This window comes from Prionailurus bengalensis, chromosome C2, assembly GCF_016509475.1.
Source record: "Prionailurus bengalensis isolate Pbe53 chromosome C2, Fcat_Pben_1.1_paternal_pri, whole genome shotgun sequence".
NCBI classification, from domain to species: domain Eukaryota; kingdom Metazoa; phylum Chordata; class Mammalia; order Carnivora; family Felidae; genus Prionailurus; species Prionailurus bengalensis.
In genome coordinates this window covers 135,590,911-135,616,058 of record NC_057350.1, presented here as the reverse complement: position 1 = coordinate 135,616,058, position 25,148 = coordinate 135,590,911, and the positions used below count along the sequence as shown (strand labels likewise).

Here is a 25,148-nt window from a genome sequence, read left to right as displayed (position 1 = left end):
CTGACTAAGCCACCCAGGAGCCCCAATGTACTCATATTTTTCATAGCTATTTATAAATCATGCTCCAAGGAGGATTTGTGCCCCCTTAAGAGAGAAAAATTACTGTTTCAAAATGTGTTTATTTAAAGGTGTACAGCAGCATTATGTACTAGTCTTATATTTTTGAGGGGAAAAAATCTCCATTAAGCTGAAAAGAAAACATAAAACTTAAGCTAGTGTCTTTAACAAACAGTGTATAAAGAATACTTCAGAGTTTCTTCCATTAGGTCATATATTTTAGACACTTCTTGATGCATAAATTGAAGATAGGATTGAAGATTGTCTCCACTAATCTGAAGTAAGTCTACATTTAGTGATTCATTAAAAAGTAATTTTTACATATCTGGAAAAACAGATCTTTGAAATAGTTTTGGTTTACTGTCAGTGAGTACTTGGACAATCTTTAAATGTGGGGATTATTTGAGATACTACATATGTAGTTGTTTAAAAATTTATGATTTTTTTTTTTTGGTAACCGCCATAATGTTTTTAATTAAAACTCTTTTTAGGTTTTTCATTTACGCAGTATCATTGGTTTATATTGTGTTAATCATTTCAAAATTTAAAATGAAGCAGTAGTGAGACATAGAGCATTGGTTTTTTTGTGTGTGTTTTTAAAAACATTCTATACTCCACCCACCCTCCCCGCCCCCCCCCCCCCCTTTTAACACTCTCTTAACTTAAAACTACTAAACAGATTTTTATTTTAATCTTTGGAACAAAAATTGTTCTCTTGGGCTGATACCAGTACTTTCTATGCCAAGTTACAGACCGGAATCTATTTTTATAGGCCAAGATACAAACCTCTGAAAACCAGAGTTTATAATGGAAACATTGACAGGTCCTTAACTATCACAGCACACATGGCACTGCTGAAATCATAAGGTACAAGGCACAAGATTTCACATGCTGGGTGAGCATTGAATTTTTCAGTAATTGTATTGTCAGATGCCTCTCAGCTAGGGTTTGATAAGCGTCACCTGCGAATGGAGCTACGCTAGGGGCCATGAGCACATTGCTGGGCCTGATTCCTGCCCTCTGAACACTTATGCTGAAGCACATAGACACCGAGAGGCACTGGGATAAACCTGTTGGGATTAGAGAAGGGACTTGGTTGGAAAGAAGTGTGGGAACTTGCTTACCTCTAGATTTAATTTGTGCTACAACGCTGAGAATCCTGCATGTTTTTGCAGGTAGGTCATTATGCATGCGTTCTGGGTATTATTACAAAACAGGTAAAACTGATCAATCACATCTTCATTTTAATTCTATCACAAAAGAAAGTTTAAACTTGAGATTGTTACGTAACCAAACAAGTTTGATATTGAGCAGTTAGGTGAATTAAAAACTCACCATTTTACTTCCTCTTTGAGGAAACCTATCTAGGTTAAAAAAAAAAAAAAGAAAAGAAAAAGAAACAGCCTTCTTCAAAGACTACATCTGATTACTCAGCTTTATTTGATTAAAGAAAAATCATGAAAACCACCACCCTGGGTCCTTTGAATCACAATACCTTGGTTATATTTTAGTTTCAATGTGACTAGTCCTCCCACCATTAGTTCCTAAATGCCTTCAGTTACAATAATGAATGAACCTACAGCCTATTAAGTACTTTAAAGGGAAACTTGAACTCTGACCATGTCGGATGCCTTTATGGGAAATAGTTACAGTGGTTTGAGGTATATATTTAATTTCAATGTTCATTGCAGGTTGGATTCTTGCATTTGTAACACCAACATTGTCTCCTTTCTTACTGCCTTTTCTTTATCTTGTTAAATTCTGGAGAGAAGTGGAGGTGTTATGTCAGATATGCTATCTCAGAGGCATTGTGAAGTGTTAGAGAAACCAGTATCTTGTGGGAAGATAATGAAGTGATAGTTTGTTGTTACAGATTTTGTAAGTACTGCCAGAAGGAATAGGGAAAAGGAAGATGTTAATTTGAATCTGAATCAGATTTTCTGTTCTAGTTTAAATTTGCCTTATTCATTGACCTCTATCCATATACATTTCATAAGATTTAGATAGGAGACAGGCCTGACATCCCAAGAGGCATCTTTTTTATGTTTCAGACTGGTTTTCCACTAAGAATGAGAATATGGACATTTTAGGAGTAGTTTAAGAGTTTTGAATCTGTGATTAAATTTCTTCCCCTAATGTGTTAGAAATAATGCTTTTGTATCTTGAAAGATGGAAAATCTAAATGTAAGCTATTTAATTCTGTACCTCTGTAATAGTTCTAGAAATAGGGGGTCCTCATTTTATCTATTTTTTTAAGTTTATTTATTTTGAGAGAGAGAGAGAGAGAGCATGTGCATATGTGAGTGGGGGAGGGACAGAGAGAAAAGGGGGGAGAGAGAGAGAGAGAGAGAGAGAGAGAGAGAGAGAGAGAGAGAATCTCAAGCAGGCTCCTCACTGTCAGTGCAGAGCCTGATGGGGGGCTTGAACTCACGAATCACAAAATAATGACCTGAGCCGAAATCAAGGGTCGGATGCTTAGAACTGACTGAGTCACCCAGGCACCCCTTGATCTGTTTCTCTATGGAGGAAAGTATCTACACTAGCTCTCCCGTCTGCTTCTCTTTGCCCTTGCTGTAGAAAACCTCACCACAATTTTCAGGAACTACAATCTTGATCTTGGTTACTTAGGGGCAAGGTAATACCACCTCATTTTTAAAGTATCATTTTATTTCACTATGAGGTAAAATGGAGGAGTGTGTGTTATATTTATATTTATATCTATAGATAGACACTGAGTTCCTAGATTTTCAGATTTGTCTGCTTTATAAATGTTCCAGAAACAAAAGTACAATAATGTGAGCAGACCGTAGTACATAGAACAGAAATCCGGAAGGATTGTGAGAGCTGACTAAACTTAGTCCTTTGTAATTCACATCCATAGCTGGAGGGCTAGTAAGTGCTAAAGGCCTGTGATGTATCAGACCGTTCACAGAATCTATTCTATACTGATCCAGTTACTAAATTCATCTGGTGTGGTCTTACCACTAGCAGTTTCTAACTGAAATAGTTTTTAGGAAGGGTAGTATGTTAATCAGTGAAAGGAGAGACTTAGATTTTGTTTTGCCTTTGTGCCTCATAAAGCAGAGGTTGTATGAGTTGGTGCCAAGGTTTTCTTTCCCCAGTGCATTCATGTGTTCATCCTCCCTTCCATTTTTCTCTTATTAGGACTTGATATATAGACACTGGGCTAGGAGTCCTGACCTTCAGTAGTCTGTAGTTGTCATTTACTCAGAAACAACTAAAGGTCTTGAATCCATACAAAATAAGATCAAATTACATTTAGTATTATATTTTATTTCTTATATGGCTTCCTAATTTTATTTATCGATGGATTGATTGTAGGTGTTTCACTTCTCCAAAAATACTGCAAGCATCTTAAGGATTGTCGTCTGGCTAGAAGCCCTTTAATGTGACTTGGTTTTTTGTCCTTTACTAGACCTTACCTTCCTCCTTCTAATGTGCCACAGTCTTGGTGTTACTCCTAAGACTGATCTTTAGCTTTATTCCTAACTTTTCTGAGGCAGGGCTCTTTTCTGAAGAAGGTCCTGAGAGGATGGCCTAGGAGCTCACTGCTTCTCCTCATTTGAGACCTGTAGTGTAGTTTCTGTCATAACATCTCGTACGCCCATGCAAAAGCCCCCAGTACCTTTGCATCCCAGTCAGAGTATAAACCAGAGTCCCCTCATGGCCTAAAAGGACATCGGTTACCTGGCCTCTCTCCTGTTTCTCCCTCCATGCCCCCCCCACCATCTGTCTTCATTTATACCCCAACCTTCTTTGTTCCTCCAAAACTCCTAGCCATTTCCCATTTTATCTGCCTTTGCTCTTCCCAGCAAGCTCTGCCCCCAAGTGATCGGGTGGCTTGTTCCCTCACTTTATTCAAATGCCACCACCTCAGAAAGGCCTTCTATGACTACACTTTCTCAAATAAGCTCCCAGCTCCCAAATACACTCTCAGTCATGCCCCATCATCATTTTCTGTCCCTTTATCCTCTTTACATTTCCTTCATAGCATATGTCACTACTTGACATGTAAATTATTTTTTATGCTTAGTTTATTATTTGTCTTCCTCTAGAATGTAAATTCTCTGAGGACAGAGACTGTCTTGTTCACTTCTAAATGATTACCTTCTGGACTAGCTGCCAGCACATGGGAGGATTTAACAAGTATTTACTAAGTTGAATGTGTGTTACACTTGAGCAGCCCCCTGTCTCCAATTTCTCCTTTCTTTCTTCTTTCCTTTCTCAAGAAACAAAATGAGAAACTATTATGTGAAATCTAATTGTAATGTATAAGCGGGAAAAAAAATCCTATGGGATACTCAAAGGATCCATATTTTTGAACTGTGAGTATATTCTGTCTTTCATCTTGTTCTAATAACCTAATTGTGTAAATACAGCCATCAGAGCAGTGGCAGTGTGGTGGTGATAGTAATAACAATAATAGCTAATATTTATTGAGTGCTTACTATGTGTGTGTCTGGTAATGTTCTGAGTTCTTCAAGTTTGCTTAATCCTCGCAGAACCTATGAAATGGATATTTCTCATTTTACATTGAGGAAACTGAGGCACAAAGAGTTTAACCAACTTACCTAAAGTCAGATAGTTAATAAGATCCTTTCCTCAATTTGTGCCTAGAAAATGCGACTCTAGTTTTATGTCAACAAAAGTAGATTGTAGAAGTTCCCTTCTGTGGGAATAGTAAAACATGGTCATGGAAAGAAGAATGATTTGGGAGGGGGTTCCTTCTTTGGGCTGTTCTTCCTTTTTTATTCTTTTGGATGAGAACCTGTTTTGCTTACATTTTCCTCATTGGAAGTAGAAATATGATACTGGCTTTTACATGACCAAGTTTCCAAATTTATTCATTTAACTGTTTACGGCAGAATGGAAAAGAATTAGGAAATTTCAGAGAAAAGGGAGCATTTGAGATGAACTTTGGGAAGTGATCAGTGGAATCTGGTCTGATGGATATTTAGTAATATTTACTATTTGCCAGGTCATGAGAATAGAAAAGTGTGTTTGTTTGTTTGTTTGTTTTTAAGAAATATTTCAGAGAGAGGAATGGGATGGAATAGGTTTTCTTGACCAGGGCTAGTTGCCCAAATAAAAAGAGAGGTGGGAGAACACTGGATGTCTTTAGAGAATGAAAATATATGAAGGAGAAGATTAGAAAGTTAGATATGGGTAGATCATGAAAGGTATTGAGAACCTGTAGATGTATTTATGTCAGCAGCATCATGGAATCATAATTATTTCTTGACTTCTTAGAGTTAGAGCTTTTCTAATACATCTCCTTTGCTATGAGATTCTGTCCTATATTACATGGTGTGCACATTTTCTACATTCTGCCTCCTGTCAGATTCTAAATGCCAAGACAGCAAGGATGTTGCCTGTCCTCATTCTTTATTCCCTGGTGTTCCTTTCCTAGTGCCATTAAACATAGTGGAAAGCCAGTAAGGATGTCTTAAAATGAATTTCTGAAGAAGTCTGAAATTCACGTCCCAGCCACTTGGTGTGTGCCGTTGGGCTGAGATCTTTAATCTGCCAGCCCCAATATCCATATACATAAAATAGAGATGATAATAATGCCTTTATGATTAAGATTCCTAAAGGTATTGAATGGGATAATAACATAAAGCACAATGTCTGGCATTTACTAAGCATTCAGTAAAATATTAGTAATCATCAGTAGTGCATGCCTCTCAGCATAGAGAAAAACATCGAACAAATTACTATAATCATTTTTAAAGTTCTTTTTTGTTCAGGAACATAATCTGTTGTTCATTGTACCATATTTACAAAAGGAAAATCTGGTTTTCTTTAAATCATTCTTTTCAGAGTGCATCCTACAATATAATTCACCAAATGAGGACCATTTAAAGTATATATGAATGATAATTTAATATACTAAATTAAATATTATATTTAATATAATTTAATAATGTACTTCTGATTTTTTAATAGTGGACTAAAATTGCTGTGTATCCATGATTTATTTTTTTAATCCTATAAATTATTAAGCACAAAAGACAGCACAACTGAAAATTGGGCAAAGAATGTGAACAGGCAGCTCTTAGAAAAGGAGACCCAAATGGCCAGTAAACAGATGTGAATGTTTAATTTTATGCATCAACTTGAGTGGGCCACAGGGGCTTCCCAGATTTTGGTCAGGCATTATTGTAGGTGTTTTTGTGAGGGTGTTTTGGATGAAATTAATATTTAAATGAACAGAAAGCAGATTGGCCCTCATAATGTGGGTGGGCCTCATCTTATCGGTTGAAGGCCTGAATAGAACAAAAGGCTGACCTTTCCCCCAGCAAAAGGAATTCTACAGCAGGTCTGACTTGGACTTCATCTGCATCATCTCTTTTTGCCCGATGGCCTTCAAACTATATCATCAGCTTCTCCTGCCCAGCAGCCTTTGAAATAGAACACTGGCTATTCCTGGATCTCCAGCCTGCCTTCTTGCCTGCATTGCAGGTTGAACTTGCCAGTTCTGTAATTATGAGCAACATTTCCTTATAATAAAACTCTGTCTCCTCCTTTGCTTTCTGAAATCCTCTATTTCTCTGGAGAACTCTGACTATATGACAGATGAAGAGAGTTTCAGTCAAGAAATAGGGAGATGCTAATTTAAACCACAGTGAGATACCACTTCATACCATTCAGAATGGAGAAAGGCTCATGATATTCAGAGCTGGCAGGGATGTAGAGAAACAGGAACTGTCCATACGAACATGTAAACTGGTATAGCACCACTTTGGGTAGAAGTTTGGCAATATTTTGTTAGAATTAAAGATGGGCAACAATTTTGATCTGGCAGTTTCACTTCTAGATTAAAATTACTAGGTTTTTCATCAAAATAAGATTGCATTAAATGTTAAGGTAGGATATCAAAATTTAGTTTTGTGTTAATATTATTCTCATTAAAATTGTTTCATGATCCATTTTTATATTCGGTTGCTTATTTAACTATAGATATATGTATGTGCCCTACCTGTGGGCTCACGATTGCTGTTTTGCACTGACTTCCATAGGGTACCTAATAAGATAATTTTGAAATGAGATGGTTTAAAGAAATACATCAATTTCAGTCACTATAATCCACTGTTAAATTCTAGTAGTAACTAAAAAATATAGTTTAATTTTCATACATTTTTTTTGGTGCTAACACTCCAAATTTTGTAAAGAATAATCTTGATGTTCCAAGAGGATGTGCATGCCATATGAAATAATCCATATCATATTAGAAGGCAAAGTATTAGTTTCTCAAATATGAGTAAGAAAAAAGGTGATACCAGTGCATTTGTGTAATTAAATTATGTAAGTTTACTGCTTTGACCTCTTATGTTCGTTCATTGCATTTAAATAATTAGTGACCTTTCTTAAATATTTAGTAAAAACTTAGAGCTTCATAGTATTTGGACAAAGTCGTCTTACTATATTAAAAAAAAAAAAAACTGGCCATCTTAATCTTTTGCTTGATTTTTCTAGGATTTAAAATCCTAGAAATTTAAAATATTATGTATTTATGGTTTTTAAAGTTACAAAAACATTTTTTTGCTAAGGAAGACTTTGTGAAAATGTACTTAAGTGAAAGTGAATATATTTGGACTTGTGGGGGAAATTATTACCCGGTTTCAAAAGTTTTTGTAGGAAAAATTACTATATGATAATGTCACTTAAACTGCTTGATCCTGTTTAGTCTTTTTAGAAATTAAGATAAAACTTCTAGGCCCTAAACAGTTTTCAAAGCTTCAGTTCTCTAAGTCAATATGTAAATAGCACATTGTAATTCTGAATGGCTGTGTCATTGTTTTGCAAATGGCAAAGTGTGGCATGAAGTTTGTAATCTCCCTTTAAATTTTTTGCTCCCTTTAAATGTTTGCTAAAAATTTTGGGCAAACATTATCAAAATTTTAGAAATTATGCAGGGGTTTCATTTAAATCAGTATGGTAAGGCTTAAAAAGAGTATATTAAATCTGAAAACATGGCTGGAAAAAAAATAAATCAGTATGGTAAGAATTAGGTAAGTCTAATTTAATGTACTTACCTTTTAACCATTTATATGATATTCTTTGAAATTTCAGAGGAAGTATACTACTGAACTCTGCTACAGTATATACACAATAAGAAGGAGTATATATATTTGCTAGTAAAATTCTCTGACAGTTGAGGTAGGGTTTGTGTAGCCTCTTTGTTGTCCCTGTGCATACCCATGTTACTATTTGTGTATTTATTCCATTTTGTTAATTGCATTCTTTCATCAACCGTTTCAAGGCCTTTATTTGTTTTATATAGTGTTCATGAAATTATTTTGGTTTTTTAGTATGCATTGGTGTCTTGAAAAATTCTTTCGTAGTAGCCATAGAACTTATGCTTTGTAAAGACATCAAGATATCATGTAAACGCTGTTTTTTATATCATATTCTGTTTTTTATAATTAATCCTTTCTTCTTTATCCATCTTTCATCTTATCAGTGCTTTAAACTTACCTGCCTGTAAAAATGAAATGTAAACAGTTTTGTTCTCATTTTGAGGGCCCATAATGTTCGGTGTTAGAAAACATACAGAAGTTACATATATGTACATAAGTGAAATCTTTTTTGGGTAAAGATGGAACCATTACAATTGAATGGAGAAGCAAAAACTCAGAGACTCTTAAATCCTATCACTTTCCAGTCAGGCTCAAATTCATTATTTTACAGTAAGTTTTACTATTTTAAGTGGTTATCATTTTCTGCTATCAATTACAGAAAACCTGTATGTGTTTATATGGCCTCAAGTTGGAAACTTGGAGTTTTCTTATCTCTATTATTACTGATGATCTTCTATTATAAATTGAAACATTTTTACGTTCATACTGAAGTTTATGCTCAAATATATAGAAGCTCCTACTCCATGAGCAAATAAGCTAATCAATTTTGGAGTCACCAATCAGTTAAATTAGCAGTTTTTGTATGGAGAATAACATGTCTTCACATTATGCATTATTGAATATTTTTTTTTTAAATTTAAGGTCACACTCAGAGCTTTCCATACCTTAGATTCTTATGCAATATCATGCATATTTATTAACATTTTATTTATAATAAAGAATGAAAATATCATATATTTGAATTAAGACTGGTCTCAGCAAATTAACAAAGTTCAATTTTCTTTGTATTTTTTTTTTTCCTAAATACACCTATGTTCCTTAGGGGTAAAGATAATTCCACTATAAGAATAGTCATATACTCTCTCTCCATTCAGCAGGGTCCTCAGTGGCTTCAGGATTTTTGTTGGATTATTTCATTTTTCTGCATTTGGTAGCTGATGATTTCCATTAAGTAGTTGGTTTTTTCATTTGTTTATTATTATATTTCTTTGCAGTTACTTAGGGAACTTGAAAAACAAGTTTCTGTGGGGCCAGGTCAGTGCATTTGAGTAGTATATCTTGGTCTTTTCCCATTAGTAATCAGATAGCAGCTCTGGAAAAACAACACTTTACTGCTTTTGGGTGAGTTTTTTGGGAATCTTACTCTCAGAGTTTTGATCTCATTTAATCCTGGGATTCCTATAATGAGCATTGCACATATTTTCCCATAGATATTCATTTTCATTTATCTATTGATAGGATTGTTAGCTAAAGTACAGGGTGCACAATTAAATTTAAATTTCAGACAAATTATGAATACTTTTTAGTATAAGTATGTTCCAGATCTTTTGTTGTTTTCTGAAATTGAAATTTAACTAAGCATCCATATTTTTATTTTATTTTATTTCAATTAATTAATAATTTCAATTACTTAAGGCTAAATCTGGCAACTTATTTCCTGGGCTCTTTCCTCACTAAACTTTGAGTTCCTTGGGTGAAGGGGGTTGGGTGGAGGTACCCTTATTCATCTGGACCTAGTTTTCCAATCTCCATGGTAGTCTGGTGATTTTCACTGACTGAAAGAATGAAATCTGTAATCAACTAAAATATTTCTTTATATGAGTATTTATAAAGCAACTGTATTCTACTGGGTTTACCCTTTTATGTGAGTTAAATTCATTGAAAATAATGTTTCAATGAAGAGTTGCAGATCTCAATGGCAAAAAAAACCCTCCATCTCCCTTTCTCTTCGTCATCTCTTTTCCTCTTCTCTTTCCAGATCTTACTATAATTAGCTAGCATTAACAGCAAATGTTTACTTTAGTTAAATTATTCAGAACATTTATTTTACTTGTCAAAGGTTAGATCAGGTTGTTGTTTGAACTGGTAATTAAATGCAGCCTAATATGCTCTCATATTTATATGCAATATAAGCCTGGTTCCTCATCATTCTGTATAATTTTGATGTTCAAGGCTGACATTTCAAAAAGGTTTTCTCTCTTCAAATATTGCTCATTCTTCTTGAACTCCTAATTGTTTGTTAGAGTTACCTTGATTTTATGAAAGCCTGAGTAAATAGTTTTTTAAAGGCTAGAGGTGTTCTTGATATAAAATGAGGACAGTAACAATTGGAAGTATTTTTGTATGGCTGTAAAATAACAGAAGGTTTGGTCACTAGGCTGATTTGCTTTCCCAGTCTTTGCATCTTGAGCATCGTTCTGGAGAACTCTGAAACCAAATGAGGATATACCCTGAAGAGCTTTTTGTTAGGCCACTTTAACTTTTCATAATGCTAGGTTTTCTCTTGGTTTATATAGTCACAACTGCCACTTGCTATTGCTTTATAGCATTTGAATATTGAAAGGCCAAATATATATATTTTTAAAGTTTATTTACTTGGAGAGAGAGAGAGCAAGCACAGGTGAGGGGCAGAGAGAGAGAATCCCAAGCAGGTTCCACACTGCCAGTACAGAGCCTGATATGGGGCTCAGACTCATAAACTGTGAGTTCACGACCTGAGCCAAAATCTAGATTTGGATGCTTAACTAACTAAGCCACCAGGGAACCCCAAAAGGCCAAATATATTCTTATTTTGTAATATCAATTATTTAAGCCCAGTTGCGAAGCTTTCATATATTGTACTTATTTCTGATTATACATATTATTTATAAATCTAGTATTTTTATAGTGGATTGTTTACTTTAAACATCTTGTTCTGGTAACCTGGAAAATGTAAGAATTAAGTCTTATAATTTTAATTTTCTTTTGATCATTGTTCTTAGTATGTAGACCCTTACTGTATTTCTTTGCCTGTTTAATTGGCAACACTTGAATAGTTCAGATGTGTAGTTGCTAAAAGTGAGTTAGGTTTTCAGGATTTTACCAATGAGTGATATTTAATATTGAATGACATGTATTAAGACAAATGCTTTTATATATAATTTATTTGGCATTGTAAATGCATTTATCTTGTGAGAAACAGACCCCCTGTTGTCAGATGAAGTATTCTGGAAAGGTTTGGAGTAAATAAATAATAAAACTACTTTGATATACAATCTAACCAATATTAAATATTAAGACTTTTCAGATGATTGATTTTAATACTTAATTAACTTAAAGTCCAATGTAACCTTCTTGCATTAAAGATGGACAGAATTTTAAAATGGAACTTTATTCTTTCTCTTTCTTTTCCTTCTCTCTTTTTCCTTCATTCTTTCTTCCTTACTCCTTTCCCACCTCCTTCTCTCCCTTATGATAAAGACTTTAGAACATCATTATTCCCAACCACCAAATTTACCTCCAGCTGCCTTGATTTTTAATCAATTTACCTTGATTAAAAGGGTTTTTTTAATAGAAGATTCTATAGATAATGTTTAAATGCTCTCTCTCTTAATTATGAAAATATAGCTTCTATCAAAGTTTGTCGCTTTTATAGCCATGATGTCATGTTTTAGTTTATACACCCATCATGGTAAATGCATGCTATCTGTGACCGATACTTATTCATGCTATATCCTCTCCCTCTTTTATAATTGTGTTCTGGAAATAGTTCATTTAAGCTCTTTGATATGCTTTTCTTATAGGAGATATCTTTATGTAAAGTAATATTACTCTGTCATTTCAGTGTTTGACTTTAAGTTTACCATCAGTCAAGAATTTAAATGAATGAAGTATGCTTATATGAGCTTTTCTGAATATGGATGTCTTTAGAAGACACAATTCAGAATGCTAATTCTCTGCCTGTGTATTAGAAGCTTTGAAAGAATGAATATACACTGAAATGCATAGAACTTCAGACTCAGAGGGAATAAATTATTTTTCTAGAGGCTTTGTTCATGTGATACCATTTTAACGGAAAAAAATTTATTCAACTAACCTTTTGTTTTGTCTGTACCATGCTAAGAGTTTGAAGTTTTCACCTGATGCTTGTATTGCTCACTTACATGGAAAATAATCTTGTTTTGAAATTTTATTACTATACTTTAAAACTGTCCTCTAAGCTTTAGTGCTGAATTCTTACCCTTTCATTAAATATTAACTATTTTCACAAGACTTCCCTTCTTTCAGTCAGATCACTTTTATCCTAAGATTTAATACTGCAAGAACCAGACCATAAAGCCAATATAACTGTCCTTAAGATTAGTCTTGGAAGGGCACCTGGGTGGTTCCGTCGGTTAAGCATCCAACTCTTGGTTTTGGCTCAGGTCATGATGTCATGGTTTTGTGGGTTCGAGCCCCACATTGGACTCTGCGCTGACAGCAGTTTCCGCCTAATGTGTCAATTCCTGTGACCACAGGATAGCAATGAAACCAATTTTGAGTTTTGTGAATTTTAAGTTTATGTGAAGGAGAAAATTTAACTGTTATTTATAGTAATGTAGCAAAGAAGGGATATCTCCTTTCTCAAGTCTTGGAAGGTTATATTGCTGTGCTTTCTGAATTAAAAAAAAAAATAAGATTGCCTTCATTTAAAAATTCTTAGGGTTTTTTTTTTCCAGGAAAATTCTAGAGACAGATTGGCATTACTTAAGAAAACTGAAATCCATCAATTATGGGTTTTAGTGGTCATTTACTAAGGTACATATTTGTGGTCATTATATACTTCCTCTCTGTCTACCTGTTATGTAGAGAAGATTAAGGCATATCAAGTATAGAAGTCGAAGTTTGTAACACAAATATAAGATGTAATGGTGAATTGTACATTTCAAAATGTTTATGCCAATTTGACTTTTTAATAGTGATTATCTTAAAATTTTCAGATAAAAAAATTCCGTTAATTCTTTGAATTTTTATCAAATATTTTCCTATGGTCTGATATTTAGAAGTAAAAATACTATTTGATATAGTGATTAAAATAAATATAGACACATTTGCTTAAAAACCTTTGATACTCTCTTTTGTGGTAGTCAAATATTTTTGCAGTTGGTATAGTCACAAAACACAAATTGGAAAATTTTTGAGAAAATTACTTCACATTTAAAAGCAACACTACATTGTGATTTTATAACATTATCATAATAGCAGTAACCATCGCACTTAAGTATTGTTTATTCTAGAAAACTAAAATAGCCCCTGTATTTAAAACAGAACAATGAAAAACAAAGCAGCACCTGTTTAATAAGTTAATTTTCAACCAGATTATTATTTAAATCCATAACTGAAAGAAAAGAACGTCATGTAACTTTTTCTTCAACAGAATTTTTGTTTTTCTTTTAATGTTTACTTGTTTGAGAGAGGCAGACAGAGTGTGAGTTGGGGAGGAGCAGAGAGAGAGGGAGACACAGACTCCAAAGCAAGGTCCAGGCTCTGAGCTGTCAGCACAGAGCCCGACATGGGGCTCGAACTCACAAACTGTGAGATCATGACCTGAGCCGAAGTTGGATGCTTAACCTACTGAGCCACCCAGGTGCCCCTCTTCAACAGAGTTCTTGAAAATAACTCATTATTACTTTTCGATCAGTTTGCTTTCTTTGAGTAAAAAGAATTTCAGTGATTCAGTTTCAATCTTTACAGGCATAATAAATTAGAATATGGTGGATCCTTGATTATATAGACTAGTTGTAGACTGGTGTATTTGGTAAATTTTTTATTTTTGTTACAACCATATAACCATAACTTGGTTATAACCAAGTTGTCAATTTTTAAAGAATTATTAATAAAGGTAAAAATCAGTGGATGACTTCTTGAGCCTAACTTTCTTTAAGGAGCCAAAAGACCTTAAGTATCTTTTAAAATCTTGAATGAATGTATGAATGTCATCATGTTGTATTTTTTTAAAAACATTTTAGGTTTATTTATTTATTTTGAGAGAGAGAAAGTATGAACAAGAGAGGGGCAGAGAGAGAGGGGGAGGGAGAAAATCCCAAGCAGGCTCCACATTGTCAGCATGGAGCCCAGTGCAGGGCTTGAACTCATGAATGATGAGGTCATGACCTGAACTGAAATTGGGAGTCAGACCCTTAACCAACTGAGCCATCCAGTTGCCCCTAGAGTATTTTTTCTTAAAGTTTATTATTTATTTTGATAGAGTGAGTGCATGTGTGTGGGGTAGGGCTGAGGGGAGGGGAAGGTGAGAGAGAGAGAGAGAGAGAGAGAGAGAGAGAGAGAGCGAGCGCTCCATGCTGTCAGTGCAGAACCTGACCATGAGATTGTGACCTGAGCCGAAATCAAGAGTGGGACACTTAACTGACTGAGCCATCCAGGTGCCTCTAGAGTATTTCATTTTAGCTACAGAAAGGTGTTTTTTTAATGTTCCTTTAAAAAATGTGCTTTGATATCTGTTTGCTAGTTGTTTATTTCTCATAGTTTGAAGTACATGAAATCCCCTTAATTGTATATTTTAAGTTTGTGAAGTCTTTAATAGTGGAAATGTATTATAAAACTGAGAGATTAAGGTAATGATATGAAAACATGTCTAGGATATTAAAGAGATTGTATAGAAATCTGGCGGTTAACTTGGAATATACATTTTCAAACATTTTCCTTAATAATTTCAAAAGTAGAACAAAATGTATGGAACAAAATATGAATCTTAACATTAAAATAGTTATCCATGGGTCAAATATGCTTTTGAAATGTTTATTCTATACAGGTTTTTGTTTTGTTTTGTTTTTTGTTTTTTGTTTTTTGTTTTTGTTTTTTCTAGTTTGAATTACTTGCCAACAGTTTAAAGAGATTTCAAATAAAATTCTAGATTTCTAGCTTTCTTGAAAAAGTTGAAGCAGAGTAAAGGTGTTTCAGTTGTTCACAGATCCCATCCTCTTGTACAGTTTGTTTTGTATTTTGTCTATTTGTCTCATTGTCCAAGAGCCAAATATAGTGCAGGAGTAAAGAATGTGAGCTCTGGAGCTAGACAAGATAGGTTCAAATTCTGGCTTCAACACTTACTACCTGTGTAACTGTAGACAAATTGGTTAATCTCTCTGTACTTCTGTTTTCTCTTTGGTAAAATGGTGATGAATGTATGTCAGTAGGATAGTTGGGAAGATGGAATGATGAGTATACATGAAGCATTTAGAGTGGTCTGTGACTTAATAGTCATTGCTCAATAGATGTTAACTTTGATTAATAATGGTTTTTGCCTGATACCATCAGGCATTTGAGTTTGGTGGCTCTTCTCCATAGTAGAGGACTTTAATCTGATTATTCATTTGATCAGCAAAATTCATCAGATTCTGTTTTATAGTATATGTAACTGATCATTTACTTTTTCCTGTCCTCTACTGCATTATATTCCTCAGAATTCCTTCTGTATTGTAAGTGCTAAATATATGTTGATTGGTTTGCATACATAAGAAGCAAATATTGACAGTTGTCTAGATTTATGGATTTAGGATTTGATTTATGGCTTTAGAAATTCTTACTGTATGTTGACAACAAAAGTTTTCCGCCTTGTCTAGTGTTGGTTTTGCCTACCCCTTTGCTCTTGTTTTAGCCACAATCTAAGGTGGAGAGGATTTTTTACCATCTGATTATGAATGTGGGTGGGTGAGAGTTGGAGGGTTCTGGTAAAACTCAGAAAATGTACTAAGTATTTTACAGAGTGAGAGCTTTAGGGAGAAACTAAGCAGGATAGAGGAGCATTTTATGTTGGGAAGAAAAGGATTTGTATATTCATGGGCTTTTCTGGAAACTTTCCTCCATAATTGTCGCCCTATCCTGTAAAATTATGTACTCATTTTGGTTGGTCTTGCTTTTCCATCAGTTTTCATTTATTCTTCCTATCATGTCTCCCCTCTCTTGAAACTTAAAATTTCATGTGTTAACATTATTTTGGATGAAAATTAGAGCCCAGTTTATATTTTTGGAAGATTATGACTTGAGAAGGTTATCTGTAGCTCATAGACATAGAAAATTTACAAGTAGTGTAGCTTAAACATGTAAAAATAATTAAAAATATCTTTGTTTAAATTGGCATTGTCTATAGAAATCAGAATCAAGGAGAAAAACCTTCAAAACAATTTTAAAAATGTGGTTATTTATATAACTTTGCCTTTTTAAACATAGTAATACCAGGGGTAAAAGTCATAAAGTAGATATAGATATATTTGGGTGCATAGCAATGAAAAAGTTACTTATGTCACAGAAACACCATTTTATTTGAAGACAGACACACTCAGAAAAATATCTATATCACATGACAAAGGTTTAATATTCTTCATATTTAAAGCATGCTTATAAATTATGAAGATGATGATAATAATAAACTCCATCCACAAAAGATAATAAGTAAATGTCAGAGAAAACATATGAATCTTCAGTAATCTCACTAGTTACCAAGCAAATGCAATATAAAAATTGACTATCACACTCGTCCGTAAAATGAATTACCCATTCCCTCTGTTAATGAGGGTCCAGGGGAATGAATTGTTCTGTATACAAATCTTTCTGGAGCATAATTTGCTAAAATATATCATAGAATATTATTTTTTTATATACATGTGTTGGTCCACCAAAGACACTTTTAAGAATTTATCTTAAGGCAATAATCATAGATGTGACACAGAGATATTACTAAAGATATTCATTGGGAAACTGTTTATAGTGTTGAACAACTGAAAGCATTCTGTTTACTAATAAGGAATTGGTTATATAAACTGTTATAGCTATTTAATGGAATACTAGGGATCCATTTGAAGTTATAATATGGTCTTTTTTTATGGGGTAGAAAATACCCACAATAATTTATATAATCAGTATATTTAACATGGTAGATCACATTAAAATAAATTTGTTTTAAATGCCCAGAACAAAGTCAGAAAGGATATGTGTAATAAACTGAAATGTTAACAGGGGTGTTTTTAGTTAATACAATTATGAATGATCTTATTTTGCTAAATTTTCTGTATTTTGAAAGTTTCTATTGTAAATGTGTATTATTTCGGCAGTGAAACAAAAGGATGTTATAAATGGTACGGTGATTTAACTTACAGTTTGACTTTTTGTGCAGAAGTTTATTGAAAATAAGTGTGATTGAACATTGAGGTAATGGTTACCAAGGAAGTTCAGATTTGGGGAGAAATTATTGAAATGGAAATTTTGTGCCAGTTTTCACTTCTTTGCATATTTCTGCCAATGTGTTGTAACAGACCCTGAAGCCTGTGGAAAACTTGTTAATGTCTGTAATGCTCATTTAATCATTTCAGTGTTGTATTTATTCCCAGTCATAGCAAAAAGAAAAAGTATAATTTTCCTTTTTTTTTTTTTTTTAATCTCCCAGGTAGTCACTTTCAGTGACATTGTTCGGTTCTCACAATGTATCATTCCTTATCTGAAACTAGACATCCTCTGCAGCCAGAAGAACAGGAAGTGGGCTTTGACCCCTTGTCAAGTTACTCAAACAAGTCTGGAGGTGAGTTTTGTATGCAGATACATTCTATGGTTACTGGGAAATGTAGCAGAGAGCCTCCAGTTAGTTCTGCCTACCTTATGTGTGTAATTCTTCAGATGAAGCTGAGCAGGGCAACATGAAGCACACTTCCCTGGATAGGTGGAGAGCACTCTGACAGTAATAAACACCACAAAACATCAACTTTCAATTATAGACAGAAGCATTAGCCAAATGTTTAATGCACCGTCATTCTTTAAAAAAAAAAATCATGATCTTAAATAATTACTTCAGCATAAGGATGTTGAAATCAAAATGGCCTTTGTCAAACATCTTTTAAAGAAGTCTAGCTTTTGGTGTTGATTTTGCAGGGATTTTTTTTTTTTTTTTTGTCTTTTGAAGTAAGTTGACCTTATTCCAGGATAAAGATTTGTCTGATTCTTTTTTTTCACCACTAATTAAAATTTGTGTCCTACTTTTAAAGATCTATGCATTGAAATTGTTAAAAAGAGACTGTTAAAAGTAAACTGTATTCAGGGTCTACCCTATCAAAATTTATCAAATATGTATGTTTCAGAATTCAGTGTTGTTTTCTCAATATTAGTAATAATATAGTATCTTAAAAGGAAGCAGTTTATGCAGATTCCTAAAGCCTTATCCTTGTTTTTGGTTGATTCATTGACTCAAGTAGCTACTTAAAATTTTTCAGTCATGACGTACATATATCAGGATTATGAGATTGATTTTAAAAAATCATAACTGGTCAAAGTGATTCACATGTGTTTTGTATACTTCAGGTACAGGTTTTTTTTTTCTGTATTGGCATAAAGGTCTGCTATTGTGTTTTGGGAATTTAAAACCAATGATTGATGTTTTAAAGTGGTTATTTCTTTAGTGATTAAGCCTTGACTTTATGGAGTGCATTTATGTTTTTTGTGCATTTTTGCTGCCTTCTGTGTCATACAAATTCCATTGTTATTTTCGATGAAAATGATATAATTTGCCTTACAACTTATTTTTGTGATTTTACTTTTTATTTTCATATGTGCATTTATGAAAAGGTAACAAAAAGACTGTTGTTCAAAGTTTTGATCATATGAAAAAAATGTTATTGTCTCATTTTCATTTCAGCATCTTAAACATTTCAGTGGTAAGAATACTACATCTCCTAGTGATGTTTGTTTTTTAAACATAATACCTATAAGAAACACTAAAAATTAAGTCAAATTATTTCACAACCACTTCAAATTATTTCACAAGTCAGTATTTTAAAAGAAAAAATATTTTTGTGATAAGTATATAAAATAATTTCACCAAAATTTTCTGATTTATGTGCTTATTTTAGAACAGCGTGTGTGTGTGTGTGTGTGTGTGTGTGTGTGTGCGCGCGCGCGCGTGCACGCGCATATTTTTCCTGGCCTACTTCATTAAACACTGAGGTTCTATTTTTTTTTAACTGGTTAAAAAACATTTTAAATTAATTTTATCCTTTATTGTTTGCAGGAATGAGTAGTTACCTTTACTGAAAAGGCTTTTCGTTTATATCCTAGCCTAACATTTCTATGACATACAAAGTTATTAGGACTGAATTGATGTTTAAAAGTGCCATTAATTCATTTACCCCAAATGTTCATTAACAATGTAAATGTATGCTGATGTTCTATGAGACAAGGAAGTGACTAATGACTCTTCCAACTAACAACACTTAAAATGAATAGAAACTTTAGATAGCTAATCTTGAAGTAATCAAGACCCTCATTCAGCTTGGCATCTCTGTATGCTCTAAAACAGCTGTCAACTGTTAAAAATATATACAAAACACACATACGCACACGCACATGCAGAAAGAATGATATGTAAATATCTAGTTCTTGAAAGCCATAAAGGTTACTAACCGTAGTGGGTTTTGTGCATTGTATATGTAAATATTTTATATGAAGCATCTATTTCATCTTCTCAGATTTCCTTTTAGCAGAAAAACATGTGTTGCATTTTAATAGGGTTGTCATATTTATTTGAAGAATCATCACCTTTCTGGTATGTTTGTTTATTTTAATACATGTATTTCATGGGGTTCTCCACATATTTGAAGCCGGTTACACATTTTTCCCACCAGGGAATTTATGGCAAATGGAGGACTCATTTTGTAAGTAGTCAGGCACTGGACTTAATCAGTGATTTCCCTGTGTGCAAGGCGTGGGATTTTGGTCTTGTTTTTAATTCCTGTTACAGATTCCATAAGTAAACAAATGAGTCTTTAATTTCTCAAAACTGAAATTTTAACATTTATAAAGAAACAGTATATTATTGAGTTAAATGATCCTGAGTATTCTGAAAAGGATAAATAATAATAGCCACATAATTGGAATAATAAAGAGAAAACGGTTTCTCATTGGTTTATTTTCATGGATGGTGGAGGAAGGTGGGTGAGATCAGAAAAAAGACCTGTTTGGATATATACATGCAGAATTTTCCATGGGAATCAAACTTTTAACTGCTTGAATTTCTTTTTCAAATAGAGAATAGCATAGAAATTATGACATTTTTCTCTGTGCCCTGTTTGGTCATATACATAGTTTACTACTTTAAATTTCAAGATCTTTGATCAAAGGGCATTAATTAGTAATTGGCAAGCTACCTGTAATTCAGTTGAAACTATTAAAAAAAACCCAAAATGTTTGTTCAACTATTCATGATTATTCATTGTAGGAAAAGAACATTTTCCTCTATTAAGTCTCTTTTGAGAATAGCACTTTGTTACATATTGCCAGAGTTTTTAGCTTCAATTTTATATGCCTTCTTACTTACAGCTTTTATAGTATTCAGATAATTACTTAATGTAATGCTTTTTATATAATATCTGTTTCAAAGCTTTCTTTCTATTTTCACGGATAAAATATTTAGTAACCTAACTAAAAAAAAAAATCCAAGACATTCAGAATATCCTGCCTACTCCATTTTTGACTCTTGTAATTTTGTTTTTGTCCTCAGTCTTCTTTTCTATCTGTTATAATATCATAGAATTGTAGAACTACAAGGGAGTGCCTGGCTTTATTGCTAAATGAGTTGGTATTAATTAAAATAGTTCACTGAAGTTGATATAATAAAATGATGCAGCCCTATTGTGATCTTTAATATTGTTTTCCATATAGAAGTGGATTTAGATTGGAGTAAAAGATGAATTTGTTTGGGGAAGATACCTGACAAAAGTATAGGATGCTAAGTTATCTTATTTTAAACCCTGCCTTTGTTCTAATTATAATTAGCAGGAGTCATTTTAGGGAGGGAAGAAAATCTTCCTTCCCTGGCTTACAGCTTTTAAGTGGTAAAAGCTGTATTTCCATTTATTTCCATTGCACTAAAAATAAAATCCGAACTCTTGACCATGATGTTCATGGCTGTCCTGCCTGTCTGGGCATGATCAGATGTGCTAAGCCAGTTCTAAACTCTGGGCCTTCCCACATGCCATTGTTCTCTGACATTATTCTTTAATCCTTCACTGCACTCATCCTTAAATGTAACCCTACATTTATTTGTTTCATTGTTTATTGTTTGTCTCCTTGTCTAAGTGTAAGCTGTATGAGGGCAGGAACTATTGTATACCTATTGGCCCGTGGACACTACTGAATTAACTAACAGATGAATGAATTGTGTTTTACCAGTCTAAATTCCTTCACTTACTTTGATTCCTTCAATAATTATTCCATGTATCTTTTTTTCCATCTACTTTTCTCCTTTGTGTCTTAAGTTGTAATGTATGAAGTCTGTTTTATCCCCTGATTATTTTAGTACTTTAATTTTGTTTCCTTTAGGGCTTAAAAAGTCAGTATAATCTCCTCTCTTCCTTTGGTCTCATTGACCTCTCCTTCTTTGAAATCCTTCTTAAAATTCACTTCTTCCATTTTTTGTTTCATTATGACCCAAATCAAAATTTCCATAAGGAACAAATGGAGAGAGCTTTCTGGCAAATAAAGGTCAACTGTGATATCCTTATGAACCCACAGGAAACATTATTTAGCAAGGGAAAACTAAGGAAATAAATGATTATTTGTTCAAGATATTTGTGGCCATAACATGGCAGCATAGGCCAAAGTATACTTACATTTAATATATATGCTTCATATATGTAGCTCCTAGTGAAAATTCTAGAAGACACTGTTCTTAATTTTTGGTTTATACAACTTACCAATACAAATATTGTTAACTTTGCATATGAAACATTGTGGAATCAACACCTATTGTGGTATAGGCTTTTCTTAAGTTTGCATCACTTCTAATGTTTGTTGTCATTCAATAAATATTTGTTGAATATGTTTCAAATGATGGAGATAATTTATACATTGGAAAAGATAAGCATAACTCCGAGTGTTAGTTGTAATGGTTAATAGCCAGGGTTGGGGGACCAGGAAGAGAAAAGTAAGTGGCCAGTTAAAATGGAGAATGTAAGTACTTTCCAAAAGTAACTAATAGTATGCTCAGGTAACATAAATTTGTGGTAGTTGTGGGTCAAGGAAGGTGTGATATCTAAGACACGATCTGGAGCTGTTTGGGTGGCTCACTGGGTTAAACATCCCCCTTCTGCTCAGGTCATGATCTCATAGTTGGTTAGTTCAGGCCCCGCATCAGGTGAGCATGAGCCCCCCATCGGGTAAGCGCTGGCCCAGCTTCTGGTGAGCTTGAGCCCTGCTTTGGGTGAGCCCTATTTCTCTCTCTCTCTCTCTCTCTCTCTCTCTCTCTCTCTCTCTCTCTGTTTGCCCCTTGCTCACTTGCATACTCTCTCTCAAAAAAAAAAAAAAAAGAAGAAGAAGGAAAAATAAAAAAATACACAACCTGAAAGATGAGTAGCTGTTAGCCAGTTAGCCAGTGAGTAAAGAGTATGTGCTACGTGATTGCCTTTTCTACCTTTTTCAGTGTGGTTGGAGGCTAACATTCAAAGGAGGAATGGCCACAAATGAGACTGATGACCAGGGCCAGGAAGCCACTTGATCCTAAGAACAGTAAGCAGTCTAGTGAAGGAATCTTATTGCCAGAATTACATTTTAACAAGATTATTATGGCTACAGTGAAGAAGTCATTGCAGTGTTCTAGGTAAGAAATCATAGTGGCCTATATTGGGAAAGTATAGAACTGGAAATGGAGAGAAGTGGAATCGTTTGAGAGATATTTAGTAGGTAGAATTGACAGCACTTGATATTTGGATATAAGGAAGTGATAAGGGTGAGAAGCTTGAAGTGACATTCAGCTTTGTGAGTTGACCAGTTCTGTGATAATGCCTGTATTGAGATAAGGATCTCTACAAGGAGGAACTTTATGTGATGCAGGTAGAATGGGGGTTGGCAAAGAAGATTGTAAGTTTAGTTTCATGTGTGAGTTAGAAGCGCCTTATGACATTCAGATGAAGACATCCTGAAGATTTTGATGTATGGGTCTAAAACTTAGTGGGCTGGAGATAAAGATTTTCAGCTTAAGTGTGGTAGCAAAATACAGTGTGAATGATTGTGATCACCCAATAACAGCACCTAGTGTGAGAAGAGGACCTGGAAGCAGTCTTAAGGAAAGCCAGTTTAAAGACCTTGTAGCAGAGGAGGGTATTGTAAAGGAGACTAAGAAAGAGTGGCTAGAGAAGTAGTAGGAAAACTAGGAGAGTGTGGAGTCAAAGAAGCCAAGATGTTAAGCAGAAAATAAACAAAACCGCCCAAGGTTAGCTAAAGGTTTAAGCAAATAGAAGTATGCACAGGATAGAGTCATTGTAACAATGACAAGCAGAGTGCTCTGTAATCTCAAGAATCCACAGTCTTGAGTACTCTATATTCATAACTGTAATTTATATTACAAATAAACTAATCATGGTCTGTACTAAACAGGTATGAGGAATAGAGGGAAAAGTAATGGTAGTACTTGAAAAATTTTAAATCAGTGGAAGAAATGTCTGAGGGTCTTGGAAATGTGCAGTCTAGAGCCAAGATGGAGGGATTTGTAGACAGAGAGGGGTCATTATTTTCATCGTAATAATAGGAGGGAAGGGGAAAAGAAGATAAATTTAAATACAGTAGGTTCATTAGTTCAATAACAGAGTTCAGGGCAATATCAATGATGTTTTAATCTCTTTGATAAGTTACGGTGAAGTGATTTGCTGAAAGTCAGTGATAAGATGAAGTATTTGAAGATGTGTGGAGAGTGACAAAGGTTAGGATGATTTGATAAAGAATATATAGCCTTGGGGACCAAGTTGAGATAAGACATCATAATTTATAGGCATACAAGCTTATAAATTTGCATGGTTATGTCCAATATAACTCAGCACCTAGGATTTGGTTACAAAGAAAAGCAGTCCTGGGACAAAAGGTATAGGAGGTACACACAAGCAAGGAAGTAGATGGTGGAAGAATTTATTGATGGTTTGAGAATATAAGAAAGTTTACTATCATGGAAGGAGATTCTAAGAGGGCAGAGTAGAAAGTTTTGGAAGCGATGGAGGAATCCAGGGAGATGAAGTATAGAGTAGTGTGGTGATGGGAGTTATGAAGGGGATATGGGAATAGTACATGAGTATTTGTTAATTTGATGGAACATTGTTAAGTGGTAACCAGCAAACTAGCTCCATACCTTCACTAATTCTCTGTAACAATCTGGATCTGCACTAATTTAGATAGGTTTTGGTTTGAAGTCTTTTTAAATTTAATCTTAAAGGCTTAATTTTTTTAAGAGCAGTTATAGATGCACAGCAAAATTAAGAGGAAGGAGATATTTCCCATCCACCCCCCAACAGAGTGGTACATTTATTACAACTGGTAACCTACATGGCACATCATAGCTACCCAAAGTCCATAGTGTACATTAAGATTGATTCTTGGTAGTGTATATTTTATGAGTTTAGACAAATGTATAAAGCATGCATCCATTGTTACAGTATCATACAGAGTATTTTCAAAAAATTCTCTGTGCTCAGTCTATTCATTCTTCCCCCAACCCCTGGCAAACACTCATTTTTTTTTTTAATTTTTATTTATTTGAGAGAGAGTGAGTGTGAGTGAGTGGGGGAGGGGCAGAGAGAGACAGGGAGACACAGAATCCAAAGTGAGCTCCAGGCTCTGAACTGTCAGCACAGAAGTCACGAACTGTGAGATCATGACCTGAGCTGAAGTCAGATGTTTAACCAACTGAGCCACCCAGGTGCCCCACTGATCTTTTTTTTTTTTTTTTAATATATGAAATTTATTGTCAAATTGGTTTCCATACAACACCCAGTGTTCATCCCAAAAGGTGCCCTCCTCAATACCCATCCCCCACCCTCCCCTCCCTCCCACCCCCCATCAACCCTCAGTTTGTTCTCAGTTTTTAACAGTCTCTTATGCTTTGGCTCTCTCCCACTCTAACCTCTTTTTTTTTTTTTTCTTTCCCCT

General features: G+C 34.2%; 1 protein-coding gene across 11 annotated transcripts in view; it reads left to right on the top strand.

The window, feature by feature from the left end:
* The window catches only part of TBC1D5 (TBC1 domain family member 5), a 548,599-nt gene that overhangs the window by 176,836 nt on the left and 346,615 nt on the right, over positions 1-25,148 (top strand). For 10 of the 11 annotated variants that reach the window (XM_043595489.1, XM_043595488.1, XM_043595478.1 and 7 more), the window contains one exon: positions 17,638-17,769. In XM_043595489.1, coding sequence (XP_043451424.1) covers positions 17,673-17,769 — 97 coding nt within the window. In that variant the 5' untranslated portion in view covers positions 17,638-17,672. Of the gene's footprint in view, positions 1-4,307; positions 4,404-17,637; positions 17,770-25,148 lie in introns of all 11 variants that reach the window. The other variant, XM_043595481.1, reaches the window with a different exon arrangement.